At 35.3% G+C, this 20355-nt stretch overlaps 1 protein-coding gene across 1 annotated transcript in view; it reads right to left on the bottom strand.

The window, feature by feature from the left end:
* The window catches only part of PCDH15 (protocadherin related 15), a 280874-nt gene that overhangs the window by 234030 nt on the left and 26489 nt on the right, over nucleotides 1-20355 (bottom strand). The window contains exon 2 of the mRNA XM_053451264.1: nucleotides 9875-9987. Within this exon, the coding sequence (XP_053307239.1) occupies nucleotides 9875-9959 (85 nt within the window). The 5' untranslated portion in view covers nucleotides 9960-9987. The remainder of the gene's footprint in view (nucleotides 1-9874; nucleotides 9988-20355) is intronic.

The following is a 20355-nucleotide window of genomic DNA, read 5'->3' as shown; positions in this document are numbered from 1 at the left end:
TCACAAGTGGATGCCTTTAATTGAAACAATGGTTTAGTTAAGCTAGTAGATGGGGTTCTTCACACTTTCTTTGGATTTGGACTTGGGAAATGATCTAGGGCCACCGTTACTATTGGTCTGTTGGTGTTGGGCTATCATGTACTTGCAATATATTTATACATAATCCTCAAAATTGTGGTCTGCACTACAGCAATAAGAAATAGACACTTGATATTGTTACTAACAAAACAAAATATGTCCAAATTATGTTTTGAACACTCCATAAAGCTACCCGCAATGTAACAGCGTATAATTGTTTGATACAGTGTTTTGCATAATTGTAGTGAACTGCAGGTATATGCTTTAAGGCCACAGATAACCTTGTGTCCTGGTGTCCTGTGTAAATGCCCCACCTGTCCTGGATTTGTGGGCAGTAGGGATCAAGAGCCAGTTCAGATGATCTTCTGATCTCCTCTGACTGACACACAGAGGTTTGTTGCATCCCAGACCTGATCTGCAGCTTCCATGTGGCTACCTCGCAACACTCGGATTTGGGCACCTGAAATGTTGTTACAAACAAACAATATGGCTGCCCGTCCTCTTTGCAGATAGACTCACTAATACTTAGGGAGTTAATGCATTCTTTTATGTAATGTTAAATATGAAAATGCAGTTAACCTTTTGGCTTAAAAGAGCTTTCTTCAATGACAACCATTTATACATTTAAAATGGAGACAAATAACATCTTTATGAGTGGCTTTAGGGCTTTCTATTTGTGTAAAGTGTAACATTTTTCATACATCCATAAAAAGAGCAACAGAGTTAAATATGATACATTTATTATGATTATTATTATCTATTGATTTCTATAGTGCTATGACATTCAACAGCACTGTATGATAGGTACAGGATGTAACAAGTGGCGTATAATGTAAAGATTTGACTTCAAGAAAGAAGAGAAACCTGCTTAAATGAGCCTGACATATGACAAATACAAACATTTGTTACTTGCCCAATTTAGCTGGTTGCAGTGGTGATAAGCAGCAGTAAAGGTAGTGAGACGTGGGATTGCGCGATGGCACATATGTTTTCAAAACCAAATATGTCTCTTCTTCTTAAATCTGAAATAACTCTGAGCTCTGAGTTGTTCAAAACCCATGTGATCATAAATCTTACTATAGTAAAAGATATCAAGAAATTCTATGGACAGAACAGAGGAACACTTCGCTATGAGCTTAAACTAAATGCGATCAGTAATGTATATTGTTTAGGGGCTGGTCTTGGCTTGCACCCCTGCCGCTAAGGGTGCACCCCAGCTGCTCACCACAACCTACCTCACTCAATACTATCCCAGGATGGTTGACACAACTGAAATTGCTATTGTTACCTCTTCTTTGCACATGATTTCTAACAAAGAAACAACAGTGTTAAGGGGCTGCTATGTGGCACCATCCATAGTGAAATAATCCCAACTGACATGTGGTACATTTCACCGTAAAGGAAGCCTAATTCACACATTATTTATTATAGAGAATACTAAAAATATCTTGTTCTGATAGCTAACACCGCAATAAGAGCATCAGTTTGGTAATTGATTCAAATTTACAAATACTATATTGAAACACTTAAAGACCCGATGTCATAAATATGCTCTAATCATGCCACAACTGTGATTGTGATTGCAAGTCACTGATAATAAGCTACAATAACTTGAAGAAAAAAGGCTACATGAAATCTGTAATTTACCAAATGTTTCATTGAAATGTCTTAATAATTGTTAATTAAATTTAGTCTTCTTTACGCCAAAAATAGTGATTTTTGATAGCGATATTTCCCCCAGCATCATTATTCAAGAACACAACTGAGTTAAATTGTGCCTTTAGTAATCAAACAAATCTGAAATGATGGTGATCAAGAAAAATACACTGATCAGACTTGTTTGACACCGAGCAGAATTATAATCTAAAGCAGTATACACTAGAAATACAATAATTGTGGATGAATTAAAGCAAGGGTAAGGGCTGCACCAGGTGGAGGCCACCGGCCACCTGATGATGTAAGTACGGTCGATGGCTGGATATGCGCGGCCAAACACTACGTTTTTATGCTCACATAGTATGCAGCCGGGCATATCCAGCCGCACACTGCTGCACAAGATCTGCTGCTGGAGTGGCAGATCAGGTGAGTGGCACTGCGGGAGAAAGGCCCACTGGATATTTGCTCTCCTTGTGCCAGATCTAGGCATAGCAAGTGTTCTCTGAGGCTGAAACACATATTGCAAAAAAGCAAACAGCCCAATGTTAAAGCAAACATATTCTGACAAAGCATTTTTTATGGTATGTGGCAACTGACACAAATGAATCAAACTGTTGGTTACCCTGTTATTTAAGACCAAATCTAATCATAACCCTGATCTATCAGATGTTCTTCATGGGCTATTTCTGGAAAAGGGAAAGCAGGGTTTCTTTACATTTTTTTATTTATATATTTTTTTAAATTTGATTTATAAATTGTTTACGTGGGCAGAAGGGATTATTCTTTATAGAGGAGTAGTTGTCTACATAAATGGAGGAGATAATTCTTTTAATAACGTTTTAGCAGCATACATTATGTTTGGATGATAGTCAGTGAGAAAATTTGGAGTTTGGTAAATGGTTTATAGTCAATGAAAAATGTAATAATGAGAAATAAGCATACTCTTTAAAAATCTGGCCCAGAAAGGCACTTCTTCAGAGGACACGTCTTTGAAACAAAAAAAAAACTTAAAGCACATGAGGATCCATAAATACTAAATCGAACAATTTGTATATTGCTAGAAAGGTCAAGAGTTTAAACTATACAAAATCATACTAGCATGTTAGCAAGGAGAAGCCTTATCATTATCCTCAATAAGTGCTCTTGTAAGTGAAAAGAATCCTAATCTCTCACTATACTTTTGGTAATTATAATCATCACAAGAGCACTGAAAAACATATTGGCAATCAACAAAAAATGTTAAATATTTCTTTGGACCTAGCGGTATGCACATATGTTTCTACAAGCGTTGCAGCATTATGTAATGATAAGGCCAATATTCTTAACTTTCTTCTTAATTGTAAAAACTAAAACAAACCAAGTCATATAATAAATAACTCAGGCCAAATCAAATATATGGAGTGATTTCAGGATCAAAATGTGTCCAGCAAAGAGTTAATCTTCTCAGTTCAAAAAATAATACAATATTTATATGCATTCTTTACTGTGGCTGAAATATCTTAAGTAATACATAATAACATAATAATTAGGTGTCTGGCATTAGATACATTTTTAATAAAAGTAGAAAAATGTGTTTAATATTAATATGAGATGTATACATAAATGCATCAAATTGCAATATCAATTTATATATACTAATCAAACCTTTAGTAACATAACCTGTCAAAAATCAAAGAAGCTATAGAGTACTTAACCAGATATGTTAGTCTTTCGATAATATATATATATACATATATATATATATATATATATATATATATATATATATATATATATATATATCAGTGTTATAAATATTTGCACCATAGTTGAACAAAAATAAATGAAGAATGGTAAAAAATGTAACACTTGGCTGAATGTTGACATTAGTGAACAAAAATATGTAAGGCTAAAGTAAACTTTAGGGTATATCTATAATGTGGTGATCACATATATCATTATGCATGAGACAGTACAATACAAGTGCATTGCTGTATACAGGATACAAATTGTAAAGGGTATTCTGTTAAAGGGAATTTACAAGCCGTATGGGAATTGATGTACAGTGGTTTTTCTGTGTGAAGAGCCCTAAAGAAAGTCATGAAGCAGATCTAAATCTGACAGCCTGGAAAATCCCTGCTGAGCTCTCCCCATCACTCTAATTCACTTCCAAGTACACGTTGAAGCAACTGCTGAATTTTATGTCTAAGTATATCATGATATATAGCATATCATACTTCGATACTAAACACCTAATGGTTATGTCACATGCTGTATTGGCGAAGATATTTCAGCCACAGTAAAGATGTAATGCACTTTTTCTAAGAACGTGCTATCATTCTGCCAGGACTGAGAAAAAGTAACAGGAAAAACAGAATATCAGAAATACCCCACAAGGAAGAGGACACCAAAGACATTTCACCAAATACAGCATTTGTCACATAAACAAATCACATAAACATGTTAAAATTTGTCATTATTCATCATAAGATCGTAACACTCTATAGCTCTAAAAGTTACACTGTTTTTATTGTATCTATTGCAAAAGCCACAGGCTATAAGTGTGAAATAGTTATTGTTGATGGTGAAAATTATTTAACTTTACACTTTAAACCAGCCTAACAGGAGATTTTAAAGTTATGGTGCTGCATGTCTAAAATACATTTTTTGATACATTGTTTCTAGAAAATAAGAGTTCCCAATTATTAAACAGCAATTTTTCCAGACCTTACATTTACTTTATTGCGATTAGCATTATCAAGAAACTTTCTTTTCTTAGCTTTTCTTTCAATGGTAATTCATAATGTAATTATAGCCCTGGACATTACAATTAACTATATCCTTTCCCTTTTTTATGTACAGCGTGCATTTCAGTCTGTTCATTTAATTTCAGCAGGAAATAGGATTTCTGTACTTTCAAATGGATGGATATTGAGGGCATATCCTTAATCAAGTCTGGGGACAGAACCATTGGCAGGTAGACAGATCATTTCATGTATTAAAAATCTAAAATAAGGACGGCGAGCCTACGGATATCCTCTCCCGTTAACCCCTGCTATGATGCATAGATAAAGGGAGCGGAAATCCATAGGTTCGCCGTCAGGGGTTAAAATCCTTGCAAGCGACCAATAGGCTTACTCGCACGGCCCTTTAACTCCTTACGGTGCAACTTGGCCGGCAGAGACCACAGGTCTCCCTGCTCCAACAGTTAAAGGTCCGTACAAACGACCAATAAAGATTAATTTTCTTTGTAATTATCCTGGTTTTGTAGCCCTTTCATTTCAGTGACTCCAGACGTTTTCAGGGTCCTAAGTGTCGGAGCATATACGGTGGTATCTGATGGCTTGGCTGTGAATAATACCTTGCTTAGAGTGGGATGGGTGAAAGCTGCATCTGTCTGTGTGTTTTCTGTATATAAATGAGTGGGACTTCTCATTGGTGATTTTTATTGTGTCCAAGAAGTTCAGTAGAAAACTTCAGTTTTCAATGTTTTGAAGGAGTTCCCCTTCTGACCATATAATTTACAGAAGAGGAAAACAATCTATTCACTTGAGACATTTTAGAACTAAAACTAAAAATCTCAAGGTAATGAATATCAATTAGCTTGACCATGTGCAGCATGGCATTTTATATTTTTCACTGCGTGTAACAAGACACAAAGATAACTGAGCACAAAGGGTGAAAGTGAGAGGAATTACTGATGAATTGAGTGAGAAGTCTCCTGACAGTAAGACCAAAAGAGGATGTTAAAATAGGATGGTAAAGAAGAATGCCGGTCCAAGTTCATGGTGACATTTGTAAGAACAGTAATTTAGACTTTAATTTACAAAATGAATATTGCAATATATAAAAAGAACTATCTACTATATTTATAATATGGTGATTTTGTTGTTAAAAAAAGGACTTTTTCTCAATATTATTTGAAAAATATCTTGCTCATCTGCAAAAACTAATGAAAAAACCTACTTAATAGATTCTACTATTTGTCCAGAGTTTAGAAATACTCAATGTTTTTATGTTTTTTTTGCTTTTTTCTACAAGTTATTGGGAAATAATTTCAAGTAGCGTTTTGCTATTTCAAATCAATTTTTACCGAAATCTGGTCGTTCTGCCTCATGTGCTATTTTGGGTATCTTTGAAGCCAACCAATGCAATTTACCCCAGGGTATTTCAAATGCTGGTATTTTTACCCTTTCCATGCACTAATTCTACCATCAGCCTTTGTCAAACTTTATGGTAGTAATGTTTTTTTGTATTGTTTCACACACATTGTACTTCAGATGTTAATTTACCGCTCCTGGTATATGTCACTGCCAAACAACACCCCAATATGTGTTCAGTAACATCTCCTGAGTACAGCGATACCCCCTATGCATGTATTTGTTGGGTAATTTAGGAGGTAAACAGCCACCTTTGTGAGGTATGCATTTTTGGCTTTTTGACATCTGGTCAGTCTGTGCCCATGTCCCATATTTGGGACATCTTTAAAGCTGGCCAATTCGATTTACCCCATCAAATCATACATTTTTTAAACTAGGCACCCTATGAGCATTTAAAATGCTGATATTTTTTAATAGCTTTAATAGCGATCTATTGGTAACTTTAAAGATCACAAAGATCAAAGGGGTACATGATTCATCATAATTTACAGTAAGCAATTCCAGTAGAATAATTACCACCAAACGCCATCAATCATTTACTTAGATAACTAGATACCACTCTGACCAATGAAGAAACGACTGTTATGGAATGAACAGAATGCTGCCTGATGTTTTATAGAGCCTTCATTATATTGTGTTTCCATATCAGTTGACATCTATAGCTATATGATCCACATTTTAAATATGTATTTATTTAATCAATTAAACAATATAATCATCTTAATTTCCCAGCCACCAAATTGGCTCAAGACATATTTAGATCACACATCACAGCTCTGTCTATGCCATTGTTTTGGCTACATTGTTGAACCATAGCAGCTGATACAGATTGGTTGGTTCCACTTTAGGAGAACACTCTAATGTCTCAGGTAACATGATTAAGGTGATTAGATGGGCTAAACTAGAAAATGAGAGAGGGATAGCCAAAGAGAGCAAAACCAACCCCAAAAAAGTACAGAAATTCTAAGAAAACACAAAGGAAAGTGTAGGTACACTAAAAACAGAGATGGGAGTGTTAGTTAACGAGGACCAGGAAAAAGCAGAAACTTTAAATATCTATTTTTCCTCAGTATATATTAAGGAGGAACCTATGGCAATAGGAATGCAAATGACTACTGCAAAAACATATTTGCAAACATATTGTGATTGGATGACTCAGGACAAGGTGCTGCAGCAACTAATGAAAGTTAATGTCAACAAAGCTCCAGGGCCTGATGGTATTTACCCACAAGTACTTAAGGAGCTGAGTCTGGAAATAAGTGAACCTCTGTGTCTAATCTTCCGGGATTCTTTTCTGTCCTGGGACTAATTTTATTCAACATATTTATAAATGACTTTGCAATAGGCGTTGAAAGTCATGTTTCCGTGTTTGCAGATGACACTAAACTCTGTAAAGTAATACAATGTGAGCAGGATATTACTTTGCTGCAGAAGGATTTAGATAGACTGGACGACTGGGCACACACATGGCAGATGAAATTTAATGTAGATAAATGCAAAGTTATGCACTTCGGGGAATGCACAAGCAACTAACACCCTAAATCGTAGTGAATTAGGGATAACAACAAATGCGAAGGATTTGGGAATTGTTATAGACAACAAACTAGGAAACAATGTGTAATGTCAGTCAGCAGTTGGTAAGGCCAGTAAGGTATTGTCGTGTATAAAAAGGGGCATCAATTTGCCGGATAAAAATATAATTTTGCCCCTTTATAAATCAATCGTAAGGCCGCACCTTGAATATGCTGTGCAATTTTGGGCACCTATTCTAAAGAAGGATATTATAACACTGGAAAAAGTGCAGAGGTGGGCTACAAAATTATTAAAAGGAATGGAGCACTATAGTTATGAAGAAAGGTTAACAAATTTAAATCTGTTTAGTTTAAAAAAACGGTGACTCAGAGGGGATATGATAACATTATATAAATATATTCGGGGCCAATACAAACCATTGATGTGGAATTCTCTGCCTGCTGATGTAGTTTTATCAGAGTCTGTAAAAAAGGTTTAAACAACATATGGATGTATACTTGATCCAAGGAAAGATCTGACTGCCATTCTGGGGTCAAGAAGGAATTTTTTTTCCTAGTTTGTGCAAAATTCTAAAGAGCCACAACTGGGTTTTTTTGCCTTCTTTTGGATCAACAGCAAGAAATAAACAGATATGGGAAAGACTGAACTTGATGGACGCATGTCTTTTTTCAGCCTATCTAACTATGTAACTATGATGGCTTTAAATCAGTGGCAGGAAAAATAAATGAAACCGCTTTCTGCACATGTAAATAGGAGGTCTTGTTAGACTTTCGCCCCAAACACACACACATGGAACTTTCACCAAGCCAGTGCTGGTCTGAACTGGCCTTGAGTATTATGCAAGCCAAGTAGCTGGGAGGGTGCAGGAAGAGACAAGTGCATATGGGGGATTCTGCAGTATCCCACTGTGCATTTGCATGGGAGACCACACATTAATTTAAAGGAATCACTAAGCTATTGGATGCATTGAAGTGCATTTTCCCCAGTGTTGCATTAGAAACACTAATCTATGCAAATTCTATGGGACAGCTACCTCAGCAGGTTGCATATAGCTTCTACAAGTTCTAATAAAGTAGATAGTACCTGCCAAGTCCCACGGAAATTAATAAGAACTTTGGCAGCCATATTAGCAGCAAAATAAATTGACTGTATTGGCGGCCAAAAAACTACCATTTAGTCAAATCTACTGTATAATTGCTGACCTGATAAAGTAGGAAAGTTTCAGTTTAGGAGTAGTTCATGCTAAATGGTCAGTTTCATGGTTGCAGTGTTTTTGAAGAACTTTGTAAAATACAGAATCTTAAAATGTATCCCTAAAATAAATAATATTTTAATATTTCTATGATATATTTCTACAACAGTAAAAATCAAAATGTATCAACATATTTCAGATCATGTCATCATGTTGCAAGCAGGCAGTGTGAGTGGCTCTATACTGTAGGTAGATAAAGTCCTTTCCAATATTTCCATTTGTTTAACATGTCTCCATGTACATGTCCAAGTACAGCTAACTTGCCTTTAAAATATTGTTTTCTTTACTAAGTTTGCTTTGGTAATAGCCTGCATAATTGTATTTGTAAAAAGTAAGAATATCAGCAGAATATTAACCATGTTAATTTAGAATAAAATAGGATAATTTGTAAAATCTCTACCATTTTTTAAGTGGATTTGATATCCATTTACATTACAGGAGAAATATTTTCAAGTGCTGTGTGGTGCACTTGGGGGTGTCTGTCCCGGGTGCCAATTATCGGGTGCCAATTATCAGGGGTTGCCACACTGGCCAAATTCCCTCTCTGTCAATGTCTCCCTACTGCTTCCACGTCCCTGTCTTCTTTCTCAAGAGTTCCATTTGCCTCATCTTGTTCTTCTGTTATTTTTTTCTTATGTCTTCTTCCTCTTCTACCTGTGTCTCCTTCTTCTTTCTTCTTATGCTTCTCCGTGAACCAGGCCTCACAGAGGAGGTCAGTAAAAGGGTATAACCTCCATGCACACCCTCTTCCTTAAATAGAGGAACAGGGGATACGCTGTCCTCGTGGCTCCCCCTTTAGCAGAAGTACTCTAAGAGAACAGAATAATGATGATGATGGATTCACGGAATAAGAGAAGCTGAGTCTCATAGGAAGACCTAGGAAGAGCAGGTTATCTATTTTTTTAAAAGAACGGCCTCCACCTTCCAGAATGAAATACCTCGGGACATTTGGGGGGCATGCATATGTACAGTATTGGCTTCCTGTATAAATGTGTATATATATATATATATATATATGTGTATATATATATATATATATATATATATATATATATATATATATATATATATATATATTGTTTTCAATAAAAAGCCCAAGGTCCTTAGATACTCTGAAATTTAATTAGCGAAATACCCCCCAACAATATGGACAATTTAGTTCTGTTTTATAAAATGGTACATGTAGAATGAAAATAAAATATTCAGCTTGGCTTACCATCATCACTTTGTGTTAAAATGGATTCAAAATAGGTTCCGAATATGATCACACAAACTATGTAATTCCTGTACCTCAGTAACATTTTCTGTCAAACTTTACTTGGGACAGATCTGAAACGAGAAGAGGAAAAAAAAAAAAAGAAACTTAGAAGTGACACATTCATTTATCATTCATTTAAATGGCTGTCTCGTTGTGACTTTTCCGATTCAGTTCATCATCAGTCACTTGTATCAATAATAGTCTAACTGCTGTTATCCAGTGAAGTAGGCAGTATGACTTTACTTACTGCCCTCAAGCAATTCAACACAAAGGTTTTCTGATAACAAATCCACAGTAAACACTAGCTTTTGCTTTTTTATACTTAACGCTAAAAGGTGTCAGCTCAGAAAATGATACCAAAGTGCTAAAATGACTGTAAAATGTTAAATCAATCTCTAACAAAACTGTTGTTTTGAAGATTTTGGTCTTGAGACGAAACCTTTAACTCATGCATCTTTTAAAGAAGAAGCTTAACTTATTAATACTCGGAAAAGAAAGGGAACTACAGCATTTATGTCAGAGTATCCCTTGCATCTTTTTGCCAATATAGTACAACGTTATTTTCTTGGAAAATAAGAAAGGTCAGTATTTAAGTTTAGGTTGTATGGCATTGGGGAAAAAAAAGTAATAAATCAGTTGAAAATGGCTGGTAATTACATTGGAGGAAAGGGATTATACATCTCAAAAGAATTACACTAAGGACATGTATCTATAGTTTATAGTGTCCTACTATTACAAAATTAAATTAAATGTTGTTAGAATTTATATCTGGAATGTGTTTACTCCTTAAGGACACAATAACTAATATAATGGCATTATATGCACATGTCAAATATTCTAGAGGTAAATATAGCACAAGCAATTGACTTGCAGTCCTCATATAGATTACAACAAAAACATAGATAAAAAAAAGTATACATTTGATATCAGTCAATGTATCTGGACCTATATCTATTTTTAACTATTTTATTATTTTTTTTGCATTACAATCCATGTGATGGCCATTATTGAAATACTTGTGAATCCAAAACATGGTTCATATAGGACCTAATTATCAATTGTTTACATCTTTTTTCCCAATTTTAAGGTAACACAACGAAAGCCTAACTATTTTAATGGCAAAATATTTAAACTGTTAAATTCTAGGTTTTTACATATGGGACATTGTCCAGTAACATAACAGGAAACAATCAGAACTTGAATTTGAGAAGTTCTTTACGTGACTTTAGTTTTATGTAAAATTCTGGAAATCTAATTTACTAATGTAGATGCAAATTCAGAGTTTAATCGGAACATTCATAAACAGGGAGAGCTAATAAGCACATAAATCAAAACATATCAATACAAATCAACGTTGCATGGTAATTATCACTTGGGGATGTATTTGTTTAAATACCCACCAACCACCTTCTCCTTAGGTAACAGTTGCATATAATGTACTAAGAGGTTTCAGCCAAATAGCGCATGAAAAGTTGCCTGTCAAAATCTTATACACAAGTCACATTACATGGCTCTCAATTCAGATATCGCGAGAATTCTTATGTCACCCACTTACTTTTTTGCATTAGAATTGATCTCTGTACAGAAACTCTATGATGTTTACAGCTGTTCTTCTAGGTTCCGATTCATTGGATACATAAAGGAGTCACACTAATACAAAAAGCCTGTCTTTTCTATGATTCTATTGCGTTGTATAAAAATGAAAATGCATTCCATTTTCTGTGTTCATTTTCTTATAGGCACCTTCCTAAAAACTGTAAATTACTGTAAAATTCTTCCGAACTCTCTGAAACTTTCTCTTTTCTAAATATAAAGATTTCTAAAGATAATGTGGCTAATGTCCTTTAAAGGTTAGACATCTTTAAAAAGAGAGAAACTCATTGGAATGCATGAAATGCTGCAAAGCCTGACAAAGGCTTTTATAACACAAAGAAAAGAATTGTGTAATATTTTTCTCGTAAAAAATGAATACAAATTTAAGCAAAAGTAGGAAATAGGTAAGGTCTTTATTTTTTTTTTTATTATTTTGCTGAATGACATTTTGTTTCTAATACGAGTTGAACCTAGAACCATCTGTCGTACCTTCCAGGTTACCATTGCAAGGACAACAAGAGCAGCATGTATGTATGGGTAGGTCTCACTCATTTTTCATTGAGAGAAAAAAATTGCCTTTTAGTTGTGTAATGCATGATAATACAGGGTGAAATTGGCAATAATGCAAAAGCACAGTTTTCAGATCAACTCACAGTAATGTGCAGTGTATCTGTGTATCACAGAGCTCCACAGTAGTGAAAATCACAGTAATATGCAGAATGAGTGTATCGCAGAGCCCCATAAAACTGAATAATGTGTGTATCACATAACTGCATAGTAAGAAAACTCACAGTAATGAGCTGGATTCAGGCAGACTGGATATCCCTTGCCCTGTGGATGTGGTGTGAGGACATCTCACAAAGAGTCACGCTAGGGTAACAGCGTGAGAATTAGAAGAGAATGAGAGAGTGAGTGAATGTGGGTGTTCCTTCCCGAATTTTTTTTAAAAAAACATATTTGTCTGAAACAAATGAGTAGAAAAAGGAAATGTTTTTTGGCCCATTGGTACATGTTTACCCTTCAATGATACTTAAGAACAAGAGTGATAAGTGAATCCAATGTTTTGGCCATCCAGTCTACTCAAAACTACTAATATCATAATGCTAGGTTGTAACAAAAACGAATAACGTTGTAAGAGATCTGAAGGTGAAAGATAATGAGTTCCAACCCTAAAATGTGGACAAAGAAGCATCATCTGCCAAAGCAATTCGATAACAAATATTATTAGTCATTATTATCAATAAAATTCATCTTTTGTATGTTCAGTTTTTAGGGCTTATCAGCAAAGATGGTAGAGGTTAATAGAGTGAAGGAATTTAAATTTAAAGCTATCCTAAACATAAGACAAGATCAAGAGTTGAGGTTTTTATAGAAAGGAAAATGGACAGACTAGAGGGGCCAAATGGTATTTGTTTGCTTTCAAAGTCTATATTGCTAAACAATCCAAGCTAAAACCATAAAAACAAGTGCGCAGATTGGAATAAGCCCCATTTTCTGATGTGAGTTTAGACGATATTCCTCAAGAATAATGAGACAACCCCATCACAAATCCAAGCCTCAGCATTTGTGACAATTTATTTTACAATATCACACAACCATTAGAGATAGGAAGTTAAATAGGATTAAATGTTTATTACTCATGCTGTTTTTGTGAATGCTTATCTGGAAAATTTATTTTTCAATTACATTGATAGACATTTTTAATTAATTGAAACAGAAATGATTGCACATTATACTTGAATAAGATTGAGGCAATATTTTTTACGTTCACTAATTTAATTCCTTAGGAAATAATGCTATTAACATCAACTGTAGTTATAAAATGCACCTGGGTTACTTTTTAGTTAAAATTATCCATCAGACAACATTTCATGTATAACTTTTACTGAACTAACTCATCCACAAGGAATGATGCCATGTATACAGACTATACAAATACCCGTAAATATAGACAAAGATAGATTTGGTAGTACCTCTGTCTAGTACTGTGCAAAGGTTTTAGGCATGCTTATAAAAATAGAAATGCTAATAGTTTCGTTTTTATAATTTAACAAAATGCAAAGAGAGTGAACAAAAGAAAAATCTAAATAAAATTAACATTTGGTGTCACCAGGGCCGGCCCAAGACTTAATGCCGCCTGGGGCGAAGTTTAAAATGCCGCCCCCCCCCGCCGATGCCTGGGGACGGCATTTTACACTTCGCCGACGCCATTATGTACCCCCCCCGGTACTCACCTTTAAACAGTCCTGTGGCGAGTCTCCTTGCTCTGCCACGGTGCCGGCTTGTAATGCTGAGCGCCGTAAATTGACGTCACTTCCGGCGCTCAGCATTACAAGCCGGGACCGTGGCAGAGCACGGAGACTCGCCGCAGAGGAGAGAGAGAGAGGGGCGCCGAACGGGTAAGCGAAAACCACTCGGCGCCCCTCTCTCCTCCGTTTAAAAAAAAAATTGGAGCCCCAGTCGGCTCCATTGTAGGGCCGGCCCTGGGTGTCACCACCCTTTGCCTTCAAAACAGCATCAAAAAGTCAGAGATTTTGTTGGCATATAGCTAGGTGTATAATTAAACATTTCTATCAGACAGGTACTAACCATTATCAACTTTCAATATGTAGGTTGAAACACAATCAGCCAAACTCATACACTGTGGCAAGACTGAGCACAGCAACAAAACACAAGGTAGGTATACTGCACCAGCATGGTCTCTCTCAGACAGAAATTTAAAAAGAAATTAAAAGTGCCATCAGCTCAACATTTGCAGAAAACAGTGAGACCCTGGTACAGCCATCTACTGTCCAGAGAAGTCTGGTAAAAAGCAATATTCAACATGCCATACTTCCGACCTCGGCTTGAGCTACGACCGAGTATTTATCTCCTGAACCTGTTAACTTGTTACTGACCTCGGCTTATGTTATGACCATGTCTTTGTCTCCTGGAACTGTTAACCTGTTAGTGACCTTGGCCTATGCAACGACTATGTCTCAGTCTCTTGGACCTGTTAACCCCTTACCGTCCCAGGTTTGTTCTGAGACCAAATACCGGTTCCTGACTTGCCTGCTCTGCAGCTCCCAGAGTGAACAAAAACAGAACAAAAAAAGAACAAAGAGTCCAGGAAGTGGTGGTATGACACCTGCAGAGCCCTGATTTTAACATCATCGAGTCTGTCTGGGATTACATCAAGAGAGAGAGAAGCAACCAAGGCTGCCTAAATCCACAAAAAATGGTTAGTGCTCCAAAAGGTTTGGAACAATCTTCATGCTAAGTTCCTACTGTGTGCAATTGTGCCTAGAAGAATTGATGCTGTTTTAAAGGAAAAAGGATGATCACACCAATCGATTTGATTTAGATTTTTGCCCTGTTCACTCACTTAAAAAATAAACTATTTACATGTCGTACTTTACAGCATTTTTTCACACCTGCCTAAAAGTTTTTGCACTGTACTGTATATATAATGGAATTTCAACAGCAATGCTTAAATCTATGTATAACGCAGTGGGCCCAATTACATAAACAAGTTACCCAAACAAGTTGCTTGCAAGGCACACATGCAAGTGGGAACAAATGGAATTCAATTATTATTACGTTATGCTAAAAGCTATGATGACTGCAGTGCCATATAGCCTTGGAAGTGAACATCCCCTTTTCATTCCTTGAGAAATTCAGCCATGCTATCTCTCTTGCTTAATTATTTTTTTTGCTGTTCAGCAGGAGACAAAGCAACATATTTAACATGCAACAATCTTTCATTTTATCATCTTTTCATTACCCTTTGCTTACAACGCTTATCTTATAACGTACGTTATCCAAAATAAAAGATAAGCAAAAAGCTATCACAGAGTCTTTAGGAACAGAAACCATGCCACGCTTAAATGCAATGGCAAAGCTAGACCAATCTATAAAGACATTTGTTTGCATATCTTTATTGCTTAAAAGGAGTACGTACACCACTTATTGGTCAATACAGTCACCGTGCCAAATTTCAGACTCCTGGCACAGTATGCAACGTAATTGTTGCAAATAAAACATCTGCTACAAGATTTGCTTTAATATAACATTGTAAGGGATTTGCGAAAGATTACAAAAATAAAACTGGCATGTTTGTTCACAACACCAGAAAGATTTATAATGCTAATTACAAAATTAACAATCCATAATAATTTAATTATTTGCTCAAGAAAAAACAAAATAGGTTTATATTTCTATCGTTGAGCAAATATATTTTTCTGCTTAACATGACCAGATTACCATGAATTTAAGCTCTGTTACCATAATCCATTAAGGCGTAATATCTGCTTGCTGCTGGGTAGGAGTATACTAGTCTGCAGACATGAGACATCTGCTCAGTTTACAGTCAAGGTAATTGGATTTCCAAATCATTCCGTAACTCACTCCACTACCCCTACATTATTTGTAACTGTCTTCAGTTTATGGCTGCGACCAACAAGTTGCAAAATAAATAAACTCGATGTTCCACTTTAAATCACTACAGGTAAGCATTAGCGTAACGACTTCAACTTAAAGTTTTAATATATTACGCCATTTTGGTTATCTCATTAGTAGACATGGGTAAAAAAAAATCAAGAAAAAATAGAAACATCCTCCAGAGAGGACATCTAAATTTTGCAATTAGAGACAACAAAGCATTGTTTTTGCACATAAATACAGTTTGATTTTCTAATTCAGTTAGGGACACGGTTAATCATAGTTATGCCAAAACAGTCATTTTTTTATTAACCAGAATTCCCCTGGTTAATACAGTAAGCACGAATTTGGATACTGGAGTTTTCAGTACAATTTTCAACAAGTTCAACAAAATGAACACAGGAGTTTAAAACCACATATTTACCTTACAAGTACTGAATACAGATAAACTTGGCTACTCTGACACCCTATTTAAATTTTCAGCCAAACCTTCTTTCAGCATCTATATTATTTTTTTTTTACTGTAAGAAGAGAGGTATCAGTGTTTTTAGTGACTTTAGTGTTAATCTTACTGCAATCAAACACAGTGGAATGTTTCTGTTCCTTGACCTGACTCACAACCTACCTAAAGTACTGTCCACTTTTAGCATGGTATGTTTTCCGTTTTGTTTCTTTTTTTTAGATATAATATTTTTTTCTATAGCTGTTGGAGTGCCCACATGTCAACTTTCTGCTAGTTAAAGGATTTCCTGCTCTTTTTATTTTTGCTTTTCTTTTCTTCCCACTTCTCTTTTTGTTTCACTCACTTCACTCTCTTTCCTCCATCTCATCTCTATCTATTCTCTGCAGTCTGTTTTTGCCTTTCTTCTTTATCTCTTTCCTTCTATACATATTAGCATATTTTTAACAGTTTCATCCAATATACTCCTTGTAAGCCAAAATCTAGGTTTTAGGATCATGTAATGATAAATTACATTAAGCACTGCAGACCAGCTTAAGGCCAAAAATGATTGATACTTGTTAAGTAAATTACACTAGAAAAAGTTCCTTAAGTTCCAGGTATTTTTTTTTCATTAAATATCAGACTGAAAAATATCTTTATTCTTTACTATTCTTTTAATAAAACCATAATTCTAAATAACCAATGTACTCATCCTGTATGATGAATAGGTATAAATATTTAATTCCAGGTATAAGATCTCATTTAAAAATCAATATTTGAAATAATGCGTAGTACTTTGAGATTTGTGTGCGCTGTGCATGTGGTTTCAAAAGTGGGTTAGTAAAGCTCCTGTAAAACAAGCAATGACGTGCTTCTGCATTAACAGACATTAGTCACCAAAATGTAGTGGTCCACTGAAATTGTCCTATTTATTTAGAATCATCACATTCTTCCTTCTCAGTTCATTATTACTATCCTTCACTTTATGCCTCTGTTGATTTGTATCTATATAGTGCACAATTTTATGTTTGGCAGGTCCTAAGTTCTTTTCCAGCACCCATACTTTTCCCTGTTACAGTACTGATGATTTGGGTTCCCAGATAAATGGTGTTGCAGGTTTTTAAGAAAGTTCACACCATAAATGCCATTGGTAGCCATACCAGTTAACTTGCATTCATCTGCAACAATTGAAGAGTTTTAATTGAGCCCCTGTCAAATTTTTCTGCTATATAAAAGAAAATTTGAAATTTAGTAAAAAAAAAAGCATTGATGCCAGACACTTCAACAAGCTTGTCTGTAAAGGGATTCAGATGACATTGGTGATGGTGACCTAAGAAAATCACATTGCCTTCAATTTTTTCATTGCCCATTATACTGATGAAAGCATTGGAATAACCTGGCGCACATCCCAACATATTTCTGGAAACAATATTGTTCTGCCAATACAGTTGATGGCAGAATTGTGCTTAACATTTTTATTTATTTATTTTTCTGACAGATGGAACTAATAAAACAATTACTTTAGTATAACTACAGCCAAAAAGTCTCAGAGTTGAGGAAGAAGTTTTGATTTGCCTTCAACAATAAAGTGTAAATCAAAATTTCTTTCAAATTGGACATTTATAATAAATTCAGCACATTTTTTTAAAGTCATTGTTTTTCCAAGAATTAAGTTCAAAATTGTTTTTACAAATCACAGGTAGATCCTAAGTGAATGAGTTGCCTGCTAAGATCACTCTACACTTACCTTTGTATCAGATCCCATTGCCCATATAACCTATTACTCTATTACTAGATTATATCCCTTTCCACTAGACCACCAACCCCTATGTTGTCCCCACTGCCCCTGTCATGTCCCTAAGAGCCTTTGTATTATACCCAAAGGCCTCAGACCGTTTCAGGTCCCCACCAGTCTCTGTCATGGTCCTCCAGTCATGTATTGTCCCCAAGAGCACCTGCTTTGTGCACACCAGCCCATGTCAGGTCAACTTGGACTTGGAGGAGGCCCTGGTTCCCTGGTGGTCTAATATATTATTGAAGCAGCAGGAGTTCCTGTGTGGTTGTATCTGAGGCACCCAATGATCTGGCATACAAAGAAGCCTTCAGGTCTATGCTGCAGTTATCTATTTAAGTGGGCCCTTGAGGAGAGACCATAATCTCCCTTACTGGCTCCCTTGGTGTTATGGGTCCTAGTAGCTTGTACTGGCTGCACACAGTATTGTTCTGCCTCTGAATGGAATGTGTTTTAGTGTGTGTGAGAGGAAGTGTGTATGTGTTAGTGTGTGTTAGCGTGTGTATACATGTATAAGGGTGTCTAAGTTAGTTTGTGAGTATGTTAGCTAGTGGGCTCTGGCCTGGTGGTTCCGCCTAACTCCTCACTTATTTCCAAATTCATATCTACCTGGACTGACTCATTTGTTGATTTTTGTGATCTAATGTCCTTTTAATTTCTGCTAAATCCCACTTCCATTTCACCTTTAACTATTCATTTGATCCTGCCAGATACTGTATTTTATTTGAAGCTTTTCAAATTGCCATGGCAAGGATCAAGGAAACTGTCACTGAACTTTGAGTTTTCTGAAAAAAAAATCAGAAATGCATGATATCAAATGCTTTTTCTTTTGCTCGGCTCAAATAGTTTTTTCTTCTCCTTACATTTTTTTAACATAAAGTAAAATGAATATATTTAAAATCATAGTAATATTAACTGAATGACAAAAACTGTTGTTAATGCCAAATTTCATTTCTTGCTTTAGCAACAAAAAAGCCTGGAAACACAACATAAAGTTCTTCAAAATCAAAGTGCTTTTGCTAATGACATCAGGCAAGCCTTGCACTTCCTTTCACGCCGCTCCTCTTCTGCTTCCCCACTCTGTGAAACCCCCCACTGGCTCCCTATTACCTTTAGAATTAAATTTAAAATCCTGGTACTAACATATAAGGCCCTCCATAACACTGCCCCCCCTCCATAACACTGCCCCCAATTATACTCCCCCATAATATTTCTTTGAAATTAAGTATTGAAAGCACTACCATACTTTCAATTATAAATGGCATCAACAGCAATAGTAATAAATAATTCATTTATATTCTGGTTAACCTTGCTGTCATTTACTAATAATACTGATTAGCTTTTTGTTATTTTACTTTAAAGATCAATGCTTATTTTAGCACAAATATGAATTAACTAATTTCACTGCAGACGTTTAAAAAAAAGGCTGAGTTAATAATTTGAGTTTTTTTAAAATAAAATTGTGACGCAGCTACATAAATATTTAATTTTACAAATTCACGCTAATCAAAATAAACATCAAACTTTGGTAACAGTGTTTTAAGAAGAAGATGTTTTGCATAAATTATTTATACACGTATTTGCATAAACTTATTTTACATAATTTAAATTGTTTCACAATATATTATTAATATTCTAAGTGGTTTGATTAGTTGAATACATTTAAGTTGCAAATAGACTTGTGCTTTCAGATTAGCACAAATTTGACAGGACATTCGCAGACAGATTTGCAGAGAAAGAGGGCGTTTCTGTACCTGTGTAAGGTGTTTTTGTATCTTCCTGCCTCTGCCCCAGCCAAATTTCTGTCTTTATTATTATTATTATTAATTGTTTTATATAGGGCCATCAAATTCCATAGCGCTGTACAATGGGTAGACAGGACATAACAGTATGTAACATAACAAGTTGACTTACACTCAATTAGCACAAAACGAGCTTACACTCAATTAGCACACATAATCTACAAAAAATTGTAGACTCTGTACACAAATAAAAAATAGCAACTGATTTATCAGCTTCTGGGCTGATTTTTTTTGCATGGTTCTTTTAACCACAAAGGCTTTTTTCTATTTTTTTCCTGGAAAAGATATTTCTAATAATAATTACTGAAGCACATATGAAAAGGTTATACATGCAACAGCCAATGTTACACAAAAAGGGAATATATAGAGAAAAGAAAGAGATAAATAGAGA

The sequence above is a fragment of the Spea bombifrons genome, chromosome 11 (genome assembly GCF_027358695.1).
Source record: "Spea bombifrons isolate aSpeBom1 chromosome 11, aSpeBom1.2.pri, whole genome shotgun sequence".
NCBI lineage: Eukaryota > Metazoa > Chordata > Amphibia > Anura > Pelobatidae > Spea > Spea bombifrons.
The sequence above is the reverse complement of the archived record's forward strand: the minus strand, read 5'-3'. Positions and strand labels throughout refer to the sequence as shown.